Source organism: Triticum aestivum, chromosome 5B, assembly GCF_018294505.1.
Source record: "Triticum aestivum cultivar Chinese Spring chromosome 5B, IWGSC CS RefSeq v2.1, whole genome shotgun sequence".
Taxonomy (NCBI): domain Eukaryota; kingdom Viridiplantae; phylum Streptophyta; class Magnoliopsida; order Poales; family Poaceae; genus Triticum; species Triticum aestivum.
Genome location: NC_057807.1, coordinates 246,587,716 through 246,604,235, shown reverse-complemented (window position 1 = coordinate 246,604,235; position 16,520 = coordinate 246,587,716). Strand labels below are relative to the sequence as shown.

The 16,520-nt window shown below is 42.8% G+C and overlaps 1 protein-coding gene across 3 annotated transcripts in view; it reads right to left on the bottom strand.

Annotated features, from left to right (window-relative positions):
- Positions 1-15,677: 15,677 nt before the first annotated feature.
- Positions 15,678-16,520, bottom strand: part of LOC123111194 (tryptophan decarboxylase 2) — a 27,037-nt gene continuing 26,194 nt past the window's right edge. For all 3 annotated transcript variants that reach the window (XM_044531923.1, XM_044531925.1, XM_044531924.1), the window contains 2 exons: positions 16,042-16,179; positions 15,678-15,953 (listed from right to left, as the gene is read on the bottom strand). In XM_044531923.1, coding sequence (XP_044387858.1) covers positions 15,831-15,953; positions 16,042-16,179 — 261 coding nt within the window. In that variant the 3' untranslated portion in view covers positions 15,678-15,830. The remainder of the gene's footprint in view (positions 15,954-16,041; positions 16,180-16,520) is intronic.

The following is a 16,520-nucleotide window of genomic DNA, read 5'->3' as shown; positions in this document are numbered from 1 at the left end:
CCATAGACACACAAGTTGATCTATGAATCATTCCTTAGCCGTGTGCGGTGCCCCCCTCCACCATATTCCACCTCGGTCATATCGTCGCGGAGTTTAGGCGAAGCCCTGCGCCGGTAGAACATCATCATCGTCACCACGCCGTCGTGCTGACGAAACTCGTCTCTGGAGCTTCGCTGGATCGAAGGCCGGAGATCATCATCGAGCTGAACGTGTGCTGAACTCGGAGGCCCCGTACGTTCGGTGCTTGGATCGGTCGGATCGTGAAGACGTACGACTACATCAACCGCGTTGTGCTAACGCTTCCGCTTACAGTCTACGAGGGTACGTAGATAGCACTCTCCCCTCTCGTTGCTATGCCATCACCATGATCTTGCGTGTGCGTAGGAAAATTTTGAAATTACTACGTTCCCCAACAGTGGCATCAGAGCCTAGGTTTTATGCATTGATGTTATATGCACGAGTAGAACACAAGTGAGTTGTGGGCGATACAAGTCATACTGCTTACCAGCATGTCATACTTTGGTTCGGCGGTATTGTGAGATGAAGCGGCCCGGACCGACATTACGTGTACGCTTACGCGAGACTGGTTTCACCGTTACGAGCACTCGTGCTCAAAGGTGGCTGGCGGGTGTTTGTCTCTCTCACTTTAGCTGAATCGAGTGTGGCTACGCCCGGTCCTTGCGAAGGTTAAAACAGCACCAACTTGACGAACTATCGTTGTGGTTTTGATGCGTAGGTAAGAACGGTTCTTGCTCAGCCCGTAGCAGCCACGTAAAACTTGCAACAACAAAGTAGAGGACGTCTAACTTGTTTTTGCAGGGCATGTTGTGATGTGATATGGTCAAGACGTGATGCTATATTTTATTGTATGAGATTATCATGTTTTGTGACCGAAGTTATCGGCAACTGGCAGGAGCCATATGGTTGTCGCTTTATTGTATGAAATGCAAACGCCCTGTAATTACTTTACTTTATCACTAAGCGGTAGCGATAGTCGTAGAAGCAATAGATGGCGTAAACGATAACGATGCTACGATGGAGATCAAGGTGTCGCGCCGGTGACGATGGTGATCACGGCGGTGCTTCGGAAATGGAGATCACAAGCACAAGATGATGATGGCCATATCATATCACTTATATTGATTGCATGTGATGTTTATCCTTTATGCATCTTATCTTGCTTTGATTGATGGTAGCATTTTAAGATGATCTCTCACTAAAAATTGTCAAGAAGTGTTCTCCCTGAGTATGCACCGTTGCCAAAGTTCGTCGTGCCCAGACACCACGTGATGATCGGGTGTGATAAGCTCTACGTCCATCTACAACGGGTGCAAGCCAGTTTTGCACACGCGAAATACTCAGGTTAAACTTGACGAGCCTAGCATATGCAGATATGGCCTCGGAACACGGAGACCGAAAGGTCGAGCGTGAATCATATAGTAGATATGATCAACATAGTGATGTTCACCATTGAAAACTTCACCATCTCACGTGATGATCGGTCATGGTTTAGTTGATTTGGATCACGTGATCACTTAGATGACTAGAGAGATGTCTGTCTAAGTGGGAGTTCTTAAGTAATATGATTAATTGAACTTAAATTTATCATGAACTTAGTACCTGATAGTATTTTGCTTGTCTATGTTTGTTTGTAGATAGATGGCTCGTGCTATTGTTCCGTTGAATTTTAATGCGTTCCTTGAGAAAGCAAAGTTGAAAGATGATGGTAGCAATTACACGGACTGGGTCCGTAACCTGAGGATTATCCTCATTGCTGCACAAAAAAGTTACGTCCTGGAAGCACCACTGGGTGCCAGGCCTGCTGCTGATGCAACTGACGACGTTAAGAATGTCTGGCAGAGCAAAGCTGATGACTACTCTATAGTTTAGTGTGCCATGCTTTACGGCTTAGAACCGGGCCTTCAACGACGTTTTGAACGTCATGGAGCATATGAGATGTTCCAGGAGTTGAAGTTAATATTTCAAGCAAATGCCCGGATTGAGAGATATGAAGTCTCCAATAAGTTCTACAGCTGCAAGATGGAAGAGAATAGTTCTGTCAGTGAGCATATACTCAAAATGTCCGGGTATAATAATCACTTGATTCAACTGGGAGTTAATCTTCCGGATGATAGTGTCATTGACAGAATTCTCCAATCACTGCCACCAAGCTACAAGAGCTTTGTGATGAACTATAATATGCAAGGGATGGACAAGACTATTCCCGAGCTCTTCGCAATGCTAAAACCTGCGGAGGTAGAAATCAAGAAGGAGCATCAAGTGTTGATGGTCAACAAGACCACTAGTTTCAAGAAAAAGGGCAAAGGGAAGAAGAAGGGGAACTTCAAGAAGAACAGCAAGCAAGTTGCTGCTCAAGAGAAGAAACCCAAGTCTAGACCTAAGCCTGAAACTGAGTGCTTCTACTGCAAGCAGACTGGTCACTGGAAGCGGAACTGCCCCAAGTATTTGGCGGATAAGAAGGATGGCAAAGTAAACAAAGGTATATGTGATATACATGTTATTGATGTGTACCTAACTAGAGCTCATAGTAGCACCTGGGTATTTGATACTGGTTCTGTTGCTAATATTTGCAACTCGAAACAGGGACTACGGAATAAGCGAGCACTGGCCAAGGACGAGGTGACAATGCGCGTGGGAAACGGTTCCAAAGTCGATGTGATCGCGGTCGGCACGCTACCTCTACATCTACCTTCGGGATTAGTTTTAGACCTGAATAATTGTTATTTGGTGCCAGCGTTGAGCATGAACATTATATCTGGATCTTGTTTGATGCGAGACGGTTATTCATTTAAATCAGAGAATAATGGTTGTTCTATTTATATGAGTAATATCTTTTATGGTCAGGCACCCTTGAAGAGTGGTCTATTTTTATTAAATCTCGATACTAGTGATACACATATTCATAGTGTTGAAACCAAAAGATGCAGAGTTGATAACGATAGTGCAACTTATTTATGGCACTGCCGTTTGGGTCATATCGTTGTGAAGCGCATGAAGAAACTCCATACTGATGGGCTTTTGGAATCACTTGATTATGAATCACTTGGTACTTGCGAACCGTGCCTTATGGGCAAGATGACTAAAACGCCGTTCTCCGGAACTATGGAGCGAGCAACTGATGTGTTGGAAATCATACATACTGATGTTTGTGGTCCAATGAATGTTGAGGCTCGCGGCGGGTATCGTTATTTTCTCACCTTCACAGATGATTTGAGCAGATATGGGTATATCTACTTGATGAAACACAAGTCTGAAACATTTGAAAAGTTCAAAGAATTTCAGAGTGAAGTGGAAAATCATCGTAACAAGAAAATAAATTTCTACGATCTAATCGTGGAGGTGAATATTTGAGTTACGAGTTTGGCCTACACTTGAAACAATGTGGAATAGTTTCGCAACTCACGCCACCTGGAACACCACAAAGAAATGGTGTGTCCGAACGTCGTAATCGTACTTTACTTGATATGGTGCGATCTATGATGTCTCTTACTGATTTACCGCTATCATTTTGGGGTTATGCTTTAGAGACGGCCGCATTCACGTTAAATAGGGCACCATCAAAATCCGTTGAGACGATGCCTTATGAACTGTGGTTTGGCAAGAAACTAAAGTTGTCGTTTCTTAAAGTTTGGGGCTGCAATGCTTATGTGAAGAAACTTCAACCAGATAAGCTCAAACCTAAATCGGAGAAATGTGTCTTCATAGGATACCCAAAAGAAACTGTTGGGTACACCTTCTATCACAGATCCGAAGGCAAGACATTCGTTGCTAAGAATGGATCCTTTCTAGAGAAGGAGTTTCTCTCGAAAGAAGTGAGTGGGAGGAAAGTAGAACTTGATGAGATAGCTGTATCTACTCCCTTATTGGAAAGTAGTTCATCATGAGAACCAGTTCCTGTGACAACTACACCAATTAGTGAGGAAGCTAATGATAATGATCATGAGACTTTAGATCAAGTTTCTACTGAACCTCGTAGGTCTACCAGAGTAAGATCCGCACCAGAGTGGTACGGTAATCCTATTCTGGAAGTCATGTTACTTGACCATGATGAACCTACGAACTATGAGGAAGCGATGATGAGCCCAGATTCCGCAAAATGGCTAGAGGCCATGAAATCTGAGATGGGATCCATGTATGAAAACAAAGTATGGACTTTGGTTGACTTGCCCGATGATCGGCAAGCCATTGAGAATAAATGGATCTTTAAGAAGAAGACTGACGCTGATGGTAATGTTACTGTCTATAAAGCTCGACTTGTTGCAAAAGGTTTTCGACAAGTTCAAGGGGTTGACTACGACGAGACTTTCTCACCCTAGTGATGCTTAAGTCTGTCCGAATCATGTTAGCTATTGCTGCATTTCATGATTATGAAATTTGGCAAATGGATGTCAAGACTGCATTCTTGAATGGATTTCTAGAAGAAGAGTTGTATATGATGCAGCCGGAAGGTTTTGTTGATCCAAAAGGTGCTAACAAAGTGTGCAAGCTCCAGCGTTCCATTTATGGACTGGTGCAAGCATCTCGGAGTTGGAATAAACGCTTTGATAGTGTGATCAAAGCATATGGTTTTATACAGACTTTTGGAGAAGCCTGTATTTACAAGAAAGTGAGTGGGAGCTCTATAGCATTTCTAATTTTATATGTAGATGACATATTATTGATTGGAAATGATATAGAATTTCTGGATAGCATAAAGGGATACTTGAATAAAAGTTTTTCAATGAAAGACCTCGGTGAAGCTGCTTACATATTGGGCATCAAGATCTATAGAGATAGATCAAGGCGCTTAATAGGACTTTCACAAAGCACATACCTTGACAAAATTTTGAAAAAGTTCAAAATGGATCAGGCCAAGAAAGGATTCTTGCCTGTGCTACAAGGTGTGAAGTTGAGTCAAACTCAATGCCCGACCACAGCAGAAGATAGAGAGAAAATGAAAAATGTTCCCTATGCTTCAGCCATAGGCTCTATCATGTATGCAATGCTGTGTACCAGACCTGACGTATGCTTAGCAATAAGCTTGGCAGGGAGGTACCAAAGTAATCCAGGAGTGGATCACTGGACAGCGGTCAAGAACATCCTGAAATACCTGAAAAGGACTAAGGATATGTTTCTCGTATATGGAGGTGACAAAGAGCTAGTCGTAAATGGTTATGTCGACGCAAGCTTTGACACTGATCCGGACGATTCTAAATCGCAAACCGGATATGTGTTTTTATTAAACGGTGGAGCTGTAAGTTGGTGCAGTTCTAAACAAAGCGTCGTGGCGGGATCTACATGTGAAGCGGAGTACATAGCTGCTTCTGAAGCAGCAAATGAAGGAGTCTGGATGAAGGAGTTCATTTCCGATCTAGGTGTCATACCTAGTGCATCAGGACCAATGAAGATCTTCTGTGACAATACTGGTCCAATTGCCTTGGCAAAGGAATCCAGATTTCACAAGAGGACCAAGCACATCAAGAGACGCTTCAATTCCATTCGGGACCAAGTCCAAGTGGGAGACATAGGGATTTGCAAGATACATACGGATCTGAATGTTGCAGACCCGTTGACTAAGCCTCTCTCACGAGCAAAACATGATCAGCACCAAGACTCCATGGGTGTTAGAATCATTACTATGTAATCTAGATTATTGACTCTAGTGCAAGTGGGAGACTGAACGAAATATGCCCTAGAGGCAATAATAAAGTTATTATTTATTTCCTCATATCATGATAAATGTTTATTATTCATGCTAGAATTGTATTAACCGGGAACATGATACATGTGTGAATACATAGACAAACATATAGCCACTAGTATGCCTCTACTTGACTAGCTCATTAATCAAAGATGGTTATGTTTCCTAACCATAGACATGAGTTGTTATTTGATTAATGGGATCACATCATTAGGAGAATGATGTGATTGACATGACCCATTCCGTTAGCCTAGCACTTGATCGTTTAGTATATTGCTATTGCTTTCTTCATGCCTTATACAAAGTTCCTACAACTATGAGATTGTGCAACTCCCGTTTACCAGAAGAACACTTTGTGTGCTACCAAACGTCACAACGTAACTGGGTGATTATAAAGGTGCTCTACAGGTGTTTCCGAAGGTACATGTTGGGTTGGCATAATTCGAGATTAGGTTTTGTCACTCCGATTGTCGGAGAGGTATCTCTGGGCCCTCTCGGTAATACTCATCACCTAAGCCTTGCAAGCATTGTAACTAATGAGTTAGTTATAAGATGATGTATTACGGAACGAGTAAAGAGACTTGCCGGTAACGAGATTGAACTAGGTATTGGATACCGACGATCAAATCTCGGGCAAGTAACATACCGATGACAAAGGGAACAACGTATGTTGTTATGCGGTTTGACCGATAAAGATCTTCGTAGAATATGTAGGAACCAATATGGGCATCCAGGTCCCGCTATTGGTTATTGACCGAGAATGGTTCTAGGTCATGTCTACATAGTTCTCGAACCCGTAGGGTCCGCACGCTTAACGTTACGATGACAGTTTTATTATGAGTTTATAAGTTTTGATGTAGCGAAGTTTGTTCGAAGTCCCGGATGTGATCACGGACATGACGAGGAGTCTCGAAATGGTCGAGACATAAAGATTGATATATTGGACGACTATATTCGGACACCGGAAGTGTTCCGGGTGATTTCGGAGAAAACCGGAGTGCCGGGGGGGTTAGCGGAACCCCCCGGGAGAGTATTGGGCCTCATGGGCCCTAGGGGAAAGGAGAGAGGGGCGGCCAGCATGGGCCGCGCGCCCCCTCCCCCTCTGGTCCGAATTGGACTAGGAGGGGGGGCGGCGCCCCCCCTTTCCTTCCCCCTTCCTTCCCCCTCCTAGTAGGAGTAGGAAAGGAGGAGTCCTACTCCTACTAGGAGGAGGATTCCTCCTCCCTTGGCGCGCCCAAGGGGCCGGCCGGCCTCCCCCCCTTGCTCCTTTATATACGAGGGCGGGGGGCACCCCATAGACACACAAGTTGATCTACGGATCGTTCCTTAGCCGTGTGCGGTGCCCCCCTCCACCATATTCCACCTCGGTCATATCGTCGCGGAGTTTAGGCGAAGCACTGCGCCGATAGAACATCATCATCGTCACCACGCCGTCGTGCTGACGAAACTCATCTCCGGAGCTTCGCTGGATCGAAGGCCGGAGATCGTCATCGAGCTGAGCGTGTGCTGAACTCGGAGGCCCCGTACGTTCGGTGCTTGGATCGGTCGGATCGTGAAGACGTACGACTACATCAACCGCGTTGTGCTAACGCTTCCGCTTACTGTCTACGAGGGTACGTAGATAGCACTCTCCCCTCTCGTTGCTATGCCATCACCATGATCTTGCGTGTGCGTAGGAAAATTTTGAAATTACTACGTTCCCCAACACAAAGTTCACCCCCCAACCGTGCTGACCAGACCACACACAGAAATACAAACCTCTTATGTCTCTATAACAGGCAGACACACATTTCAAAACTGAAGTAGGAACATTAGAATCATATCAAATTCGTATTTGAACAAGTAAACTAAGGAATTATGAGTGGCATAATGTTTAGCTTCAAGGGTGGAGTGCTGGTAGTGCGACACAAAGCAAGTAAACAGATTGTATTCCATGTAAAAGACCGTAGTCTATGTAAAAGGTGGAAATGACACTTTCTTTCTATACAAAGCAGTGTTCGTTGTCCACACATGATGGAAGAGATCACACAGAGAAAAACTATTCATTCATGTCTGCGGTTCCAGTATTTTGAAACAGGGTGATCCACCCTAAAAGAATATTGACAACAAATATGACAAGGCAAGCATAGATGTAGTGAATCAATCATTACTTGTGAGCTTACTAGGACAAGTATGCAGAATTGTAACTGTAGTAAGAGACCATCCAAAAACTGAATCAAGAAGTTGGTCTAGCACTTATTGTGTGCAACTAACCGATGTGAATAATTGGATATCATATCGAATGAGTAAGAAATACAAGTAAAATTGTTAATAAACCTGGCCTGCAGTAGTAATCTGGGTCAATGTCACTATGACCAACAATCCAAAATGACTAGTGTCTGTTCCTAGGACCGGAATTTTGAAACCCTATGAATGTTACAGGCACTAAAGATTACTGAAATACATCTAAACCATTAAGTGTAGGTAGCACTCAGTACACAACAAACCCTAGTGACAGTCCTGCCTAATGAGTAATGAATCAATTAGAGAATGGGTGATGAGGAGTGGCTGTTGAGTATGTAGGACGTATCTCAGGATAAATCGGGTTGGCTTAGTGGCTACTGCATGCCTGAGCCCTGAACGGACTGGGAAGGTAGGCACGGCGGCGCGCCAGGGCAGCGGTGATGTTGTTGGGCGAGCGGCTCCTGACCTCCTGTTAGTCCGGCGTCTCCTCCTAGAGTCATGACGTCCGGGGACGGCAAGTCGCTAGCGAGGCAGGCGGCTGGGGGCCAGTAGAGATTGGAAGCGCATCAGAACATAGGGGAATCGAGGCTTGGGCCGACACAAAATCCCAGGGTGGGCCAAGGCCCACCGTGGGCACCCTGTAGATACACACACGAGTGGCGTACATGCATTTTCAAATCTAAATTAAGAACATTTAGTTGACCAATTAAACGACTCTGTTTTAATAATATCATATTCGTATTTGAACAACTAAGCTTGTTTAGCTTGATGAGTGGAGCAGTGCTATTATGACATGAAGCACGTATGTTGATCATAAAAGGGGGAAACCCTAAGCATTTCTTTTAGCAAAAGAGGGTTTCCCCTCCGATTTCTATTAAAGAAACCACCACAGAACCAACAAGATCAATTAAACCCTAAGCATGATCAATTAAACCCTATTATGACTGTGCCATGGCAGATTTAAAGCTGCAAACCGCAGAAATGCTATTTACTATCCATTGTTTCCTTCGAACTAAGAACTAAATTCTAAGAGCTGAAAAGAAAGTATAGTAACCAAGTTACAATCTATTTTCTAGTTGAGATCAAAAAGTTGAGCAGATATGAAGTACCACCTCTCTTGCGGCGCCATGTAGGCATCGGGGGTGCGATGGCTGTCGGTGGCGTTGACGCAGAACCACGATGATAGACGGGTGCATCGGTGGATAAGTCTCATTGCGGTGGACGAGAAGGTCGTGTGAGCGGCCACGGCAAAGAGGACGACAGCGCTGATGAAGTGAGAGGACACGATGCAAGGCTCCTGGTCTGTCGTCGTGGATGAGAAACGTCCATCTCTAGCAGTGGACGACGTGGTCTTGGTAGGAGCTTCGGCATGGTGGAGGACGGTGGCGATGGATGGGGTGGAGGACGGCGGCGATGGATGGGGTGGTGGATGGAGGAGGCTGTTGTGGCGATGGTGTTCTAGCGTGAACGGTGTATGAATGGGAAAATAGAGGGCGAGGTACAGGGAACCATGTTTTTGGGACGCGATTGTTTGAAATATGGGAAAGTTACAAACATAGCCCCCGTTTAAAATTTGGACGTCACGTCGGTTGGGGATAGGACGGTAATCTCGCATCTACCTGATATTTGCCCAGAGCGATTTCGGGTGAGGAGAGGGTGTTTTGGCGCCCACGGTGTATGAATGGGGCTGACAGGTAGGGCAGTTATGTCACGTCTGAGTGAAGTTATGAACCTGCCCTATTGAAAATATTTGCCTACATCGATTTCGGCTAAGTCAAGTTTGTTTTGCCGCCCACAGTGTATGAATGGGGAAATGGACGGAGAGACAGACGTCTTTCAGACGAGCTTGAATCAAATGTGTTTTGCCACCCATGTTTGGCGCCCACCTATCGGAATGGGCTCAGAGGTGGTCGTTTCACGTCTAGTTGAAGTTACTAACCTACCCCTATTGAGAGTAGTGGAAATCGGGCCGATGTATTGTCTGTGTAAGGGGTAGATAGTAATTTCCATCTCCCAAACACTGGCTTCGGGCAGCCGACGTGGGAGTGGACATTTTGCCGCTTCTTTCAAATTTTGGGACAATAAGAATCCACGTTTACCCTGGCAACTAAATTTGAATCCATTATATATTCCTATATGAATCTTTATAAATCATTCTATGTGTTTTTATATATCTTCAAAACCACGACAAAGATGCATTCCACTATCATATATGAATATGATTTACAAATGTCGATACTTGAATTCAGAAGCCAGAATCCAATTTAAGGTAAATTTGAATATTTGAAACCACTTTATGTCCATCTCAAGTGTCACACGCAGCATAATCTGTACTCTCATTTAGATATGTACACAAGCGATGTCTCAAGATTCAGAATACCGAGTCAATCAACCAATAATGTACAAAACTAACAGACATATCAGCACTTGTAGAGTATATGGATCAATAATATCAACTAACATACATAAGCCAGACCGCTGTACTTTTTTTTGCTAGAAGAGCATCCTTTTTTTAGCGAAGCTAGTACAACATCTTGGCCCTTTCAGATGCATACCACTTAAGGACCATTTATACTACTATTATTGATGAATGCACATTCAACCCGATTGGCATATTTGTAGGTCTGGCACATCAATCAAAATGAAATATCTCAGAGTCTTATCAATTAATACAGACTTGTGCTAAAAAAATTACAACCCAAAAAAACAAAAAACAATTATGACATGATCTCTAAAACAAATGGTTTGATCGATTACATGAACAAACAATACACAGGTTATTCAACGATGGAAGAACATTTCACCTATGATTTACCAAGTGGGAATTTAATTTCCTTTTTTCCTTCAGGACCTTAACAATGCGGTCAGTCTCAGCTTGCTTTGTTTTGAAATCCACCAAATATTTAATGGTTGTCTTGAGTACTGCTTGTGATTGTGATGTTTGCTTCCTCAACATGTCAACTTCATCTCTAAGTGCAGAAGCAGAATCTCTTTCTACCAATAGTGTAGCCTCTAGAGCATCAGCAGTTGGCAATTCATGATGCACGATTTGGACCGGTGCCACTGTTGTGGGATGATACAACGTCCATGGGGACCTCGCCCTATGATCTTGGGCTAACCTATTTTTCCATTAAAGTTCCGAACGGATTTTGAAAAGTTGAAGTTAGCAAGACATCTCAACTGGGAGTTATAACAGCAAACTAGTTAAACAAACAAGGAATTAAAGAGTTTCAACTGGATGCTGAAAAGTAGTTATTAACATCATTATAACCGATTGCAGCAGCAAGACAGTTAAACAAACAAGTTTTGCAAAAGGTACCTGTTGTGGCATTGGAGTTTCTCTTGGATCCTAAAAAGTTGAGTAGCCAGTAACGTGATTAGAGCAACCGTTGCAGTAGCAAAGCAGTTAAACAAACAAGTTTTCCAAAAGGAACATGTTGTGGCATTGGAGTTTCTCTTGGATACTGAAAAGTTGAGTAGTTAGTAACCTATTGTGGCTGGTATGGGCGGCCGCCTCGGGTGGCTGGAAAGTGTGCACCTAGTTTGAGTCGTCCAGGTTGGCCCAGGCTAGTTTTGTTCATCCCAACACACGAGCAGGCAATGTAAAAAATGAAGAAAAACGTTTCAATTTGGATGGGCCAATAACGTAAGTGCAAGGCAGGCCCTATAGCAGGCTCGCGGCCCAAACGAGCGCCTCCCATATTGATCGAGAACAGGAAAATTCCCAATTCGTTCGTTCCAGCCTCCAGTCTGGTTCGCTCCTAACCTAGTCGCCGCTAGACAGACCGACATAGCACTTCCTCGCGCCCTTGTTGGACGCCGGTCACCGGGCTTCAAGTGAATGGAAGGACAAGAAGATGAAGATCCAACCCTGGGTGTAGCCTGCGTGGGAGGCAGCGGCGACAGCATGAGCATGGCATCGAGCTTGCGCAAATGGACAATCGCAGCTTGCAAGAGCAGCATGCACAACGAGCAGGTACATCATATCCCTGATTATATCTAATTCAATTGTTCAATTTTTGGCCAATAGTTAAACCTGACGGTGTTGTAAAACTGCTTGTATGTAGGGATCTATGAGAAAATGAAACCAATTTCTGCTTATTTTATAACTCCCCCAATCAATACTGAACTGACTGAACCTGATGTATCTAATCAAGTTTCCGGTGCAAACATACAATCTCATGTTGTTCTTGAGCCTAAAGTGTCTAATGAACAGACTGCTAATGAAGAATTTGATGCAAACATTTTACATGCTCCTGGTGATGAACATATAGTGTCTAATGAGGGATCTAATGCAAGCATTTTGCAAGCTCCCATTGAAGGATTTAGTGTCTAATGATGATATGCTATGTTGACAGAGACATAGAGATTTGCAGGTATTGATGACAAGTAAATTATAGTACATTTTCATGGCTTGAGGAAACATCGAGGCCATATGCCAGAAAGTCCCGTATCATGACAACGTAGCATAAATACTTTTCTAATCTGTTGTTCGAAACTATTGGCATACTTGTGCGGGATAGATATATTGATATGCAGTTGCACACTGGTTATAGGTGCAATTACACTTCGATATTTTCAGCCAGAGAACGAATAATTCAAGCAGGTACAGACCATGTTAGTAGTCCTTGTACACGATGTTGCATTTTGTGTTTTTTGGTGCTTACATCATTTAGTGTCTTATAATCTGAAACTACTTTGGATCATAAGCTGGTTTTCGAAGTGCATGTAGCTTCACATTTCTCAAGTTATGTTGATTTCCGGAGTGCAAGTGCTTTCGTATTTTTTAAGTTCAATTTTCACCCCTGCTAACTTGAATTCGTGGATCCGCCACTGGAAGGGGGCCCAATCCTAAGATCATGCTGCCACTCATGTTGGGTAAAAGTATCCCTCACCGTAGCCTCCAATCGTGTACACACCTCCATAAACAGGTCTCGATTCTCCAGCATTGTAGAGAGGACCATAAACGAAGAGTCTCGATACATCTGTAGATAACCTGCATAAGAGAAGTACTTTTATAGTTAAAAACCATATCATTTTGACACAGTCAAAGCGACCAAATAACGGCAAGCGCTCCCACCCTGAGAAGGATTCTAAACCTGTGATCAATCTCATGTAGCTAGTTGCCAAACACATTAACAACACTACAAGGAGGATACAAGCCAGAAGCTATTTGGATGACTGACCATATAGAACGAGCAATTTGCATTGGAAGAATAAATGTTTTATTGTCTCATCATGGTGACAAAAGACACATTGTGGACTCCATTCCAATTCCTCTTAATAAGGTTATCTTTAGTAAGAATGACTCCGCGACGAAGATACCATGCGAAGATTTTATCCTTAAGCGGTATCTTCATCTTCCAGATCTTCTTGTTATTATCAACTGGCACATTAGACTGGATTAACGCTCTATACATAGACTCCACTGAGAACTGTCCATTCCCACGTAGGTCCATCGGAATGCATCGGACCCATGTGACAATTGCATCGTGGACAACCGCTAAGGCAGTATGTTTCACGATTGTAGTCTGGGTCCAAATAAATCCCTTCTAAATGTCACATTTGAAGAAAATGATTCCATTACCGTGGTGATAGTATCACCCTTGTGACGCACAATATTGTATAGAGCCGAATATTGCTTCTGGAGAGTGGCATTTCCTAGCCACTTACCCTCCCAGAATCTAATTTCCGAGCCATCCTTAATCCAGAAAGATCCTTAGCAGAAGAAATATTTCTCCATAGCCATTAGACCCCCCAAAAGTGAGAATCCCAGGGCTTCCAGTATACTTGGGATACCGCCTTGGAGCCCACATATTTCCGCCTGAGGAGGGTTTGCCATACACCATCTTCTGTCAGTAATTTAAATAACCATTTACCGAGTAGGGACCTATTCTTAACCTCAAGGTTATGAATGTCCAACCCGCCTTGGTCTCTGGGACGACAAACCACACTCCATTTAACTAGTTGATATTTCTTTCTCTCGCTATCTCCTTGCCAAAAGTATCTTGATCAGAAATAATCCAATCTATGTAAAACTCCTTTCGCAACTGGAAGAAGGAGATCATATATAGTATCATATTACTTAGTATTGAATTTATGAGGACCAATCTTCCGCTTAGAGACAGCAGCTTACCTTTCCAATTTTTGCAGCCTCTCCTTGATGTGTTTTCATTCAGCATTTGTGAGTCTCCAATAATATATCGATATCCCCAAATATGTGTTCGAGAACTGGCCCAACCCGCATCCGAATAGGTCAGCGTACAGGTGAGCCTCGTCTTGGGCCTCGCCAAAGCAAAACAATTCACTTTTATGAAAATTGATCTTAAGACCTGAGAGTTGCTCGAATGCTGATAAAATTAATTTCAGATTTCTCGCTTTCTCGAGGTCATGATCCATGAAGAGAATCGTATCGTCGGCATACTGAAGTATAAAGAAGACACCATCAACTAGATGATTTACTACCCCATCAATTTGTCCATCAGCCTTGGCATGCTCAATCATGACTGCTAGCATATCAGCCACTATATTGAATAGCATGGGCGATATCGAGTCACATTGTCGCAATCCCTTATCCGTTTGAAAATAGTGGCCAAGGTCATCATTGACCTTAATGGCAACACTGCCTCCTGAGCCGAAGCTATGAATCATTGCGCGCCAATCTGCAGAAAATCCTTTCATTCTGAAAGATCTGTAGAAGAAAGGGACATTTGACTTTGTCATAAGCTTTTTCAAAGTCTATTTTAAGTACGACCCCATTCAACTTTTTCCGATGTAATTCATGGAGAGTTTCATGAATGATAACAACTCCGTCTAGGATGTGTCTACCTTGCATAAAAGTTGTCTGTGAAGGACGAACCACATGTTCAGCAACTGAATTCAACCTAATAGTCACAACCTTCGTGAATATTTTAAAACTAACATTAAGGAGGCAAATAGGTCTATATTGTTGTATCCTTTCAACCTAATTAACCTTAGGTAATAAAATAATCTCACGGAAGTTTAAGCGAAACAAATCTAGTTGGCCGACATGTAGATAGCTAAACAAGAGGAGATCCAGATTGATGACTTCCCAGAAGTTCTGATAGAACTCTGCGGGAAAACCATCAGGACCCGGGGCTTTGTTGTGCTCCATTAGGAAAATCGTCTTTCTAACTTTCTCCTCGGAGCATGGTGCTGTTAGAAGGTTGTTTCCCTCATCAGAGACCTGAGGGATGTCATCTGTTCGAGATTCATCCATCGAGAAGTTTCCTTCCTCTGGGGCTCCGAACAGATTTTTATAATAATTAGTGATATAAGATTTAAGATGCTCATGCCCCTCAATCGTGCCCTCATCCTGTTGAAGTGAATGAATAAGTTTCTTCCGGTGTCTGCCATTGACGACGCCATGGAAATATCTAGTATTCGAATCACCTTTCAGGATAAATTGAGAGTTAGAGTGTTGGTACCATTTGAGTTCTCCTTCACGCAGCATGCTAGCTATCTGTGCATTCGATTGACTCTTGATCTCGATTTCATGGTCGGATAAAGGCCTAACCTCTGCCAAAACTTCTAATTCATCAATGATAGATGAAAGACGAAGCTTCTCCTTTTTGAGGATACTCACCGTATGTCTAGCGCAACGACCAAGGAATTTACATAATGCACACAATTTGTTATTCCATTTGTTCAAGTATTGTCTGATTCCTATCCAATACGCCAAATCAAGCCGTTGGCGCATGGAATGAAAGTTCAGTAAGCATTCGATTTAACATGACGAGGAAAGATCGTATGGATATAGTAGTTTCGTATTTCAACTGTCCAAGTTTCTTTCAAAAACTGTTTGTATGAGCAGCTGTGAAAGCTTATCATGATAATAGGCCTGAACACTGCAGCTTAATCAATGAACAATTGCCATTATAGTAACCTACGCACTTCCTGAGAGCTTGGTGGCCTCATCTTGCAAGAGCTTCCAAGCGGCATCCACATGTTGCTCCTCTGTCAGCGGTGCTCCAACCGCAAATCTCAAGACAAACTTGCCAGCAAGAACCTGTTGAAATAGGAACCATAAAGGAAATCAATGGATTATGGTTCATGAATAGATATCCAGATCACCGACAAATCTGCTAATAACCAACCGTATGTGAGATGAAGATCTTCCCACTTGAGTTAGCGGCATCCATTAGGTCATAGTTAAGTTGACGACCACCCTCATCCTCAGAAGTTGGGGGCAGAAGGCGGAAACAAACAAGGGAAAAAAGTCTCGGAGTCACAACCTGAATTAATGAAGTAAATAAGAAAATTGTAAGATAAAGATTTCCAACTGAAGAATAAACTATAATGTGCCTTTAAACTACAGCAGAGAGTTTAATAATCTCATTATATATATATATATATATATATATATATATATATATATATATATATATATATATATGTATGGAAAATCCATCCTACCACCCGGTGGTAGTTACCCCATATGTCTCATATACTACCATGTGATAGTATATATACTACTTTATCATTTTAAATATATTCTTATACTATATCTAAGATATCTCAAAGCAAGTTACATGAAAAAATTGTATATGGGCCCATAGTTTTTGTTATATTTATG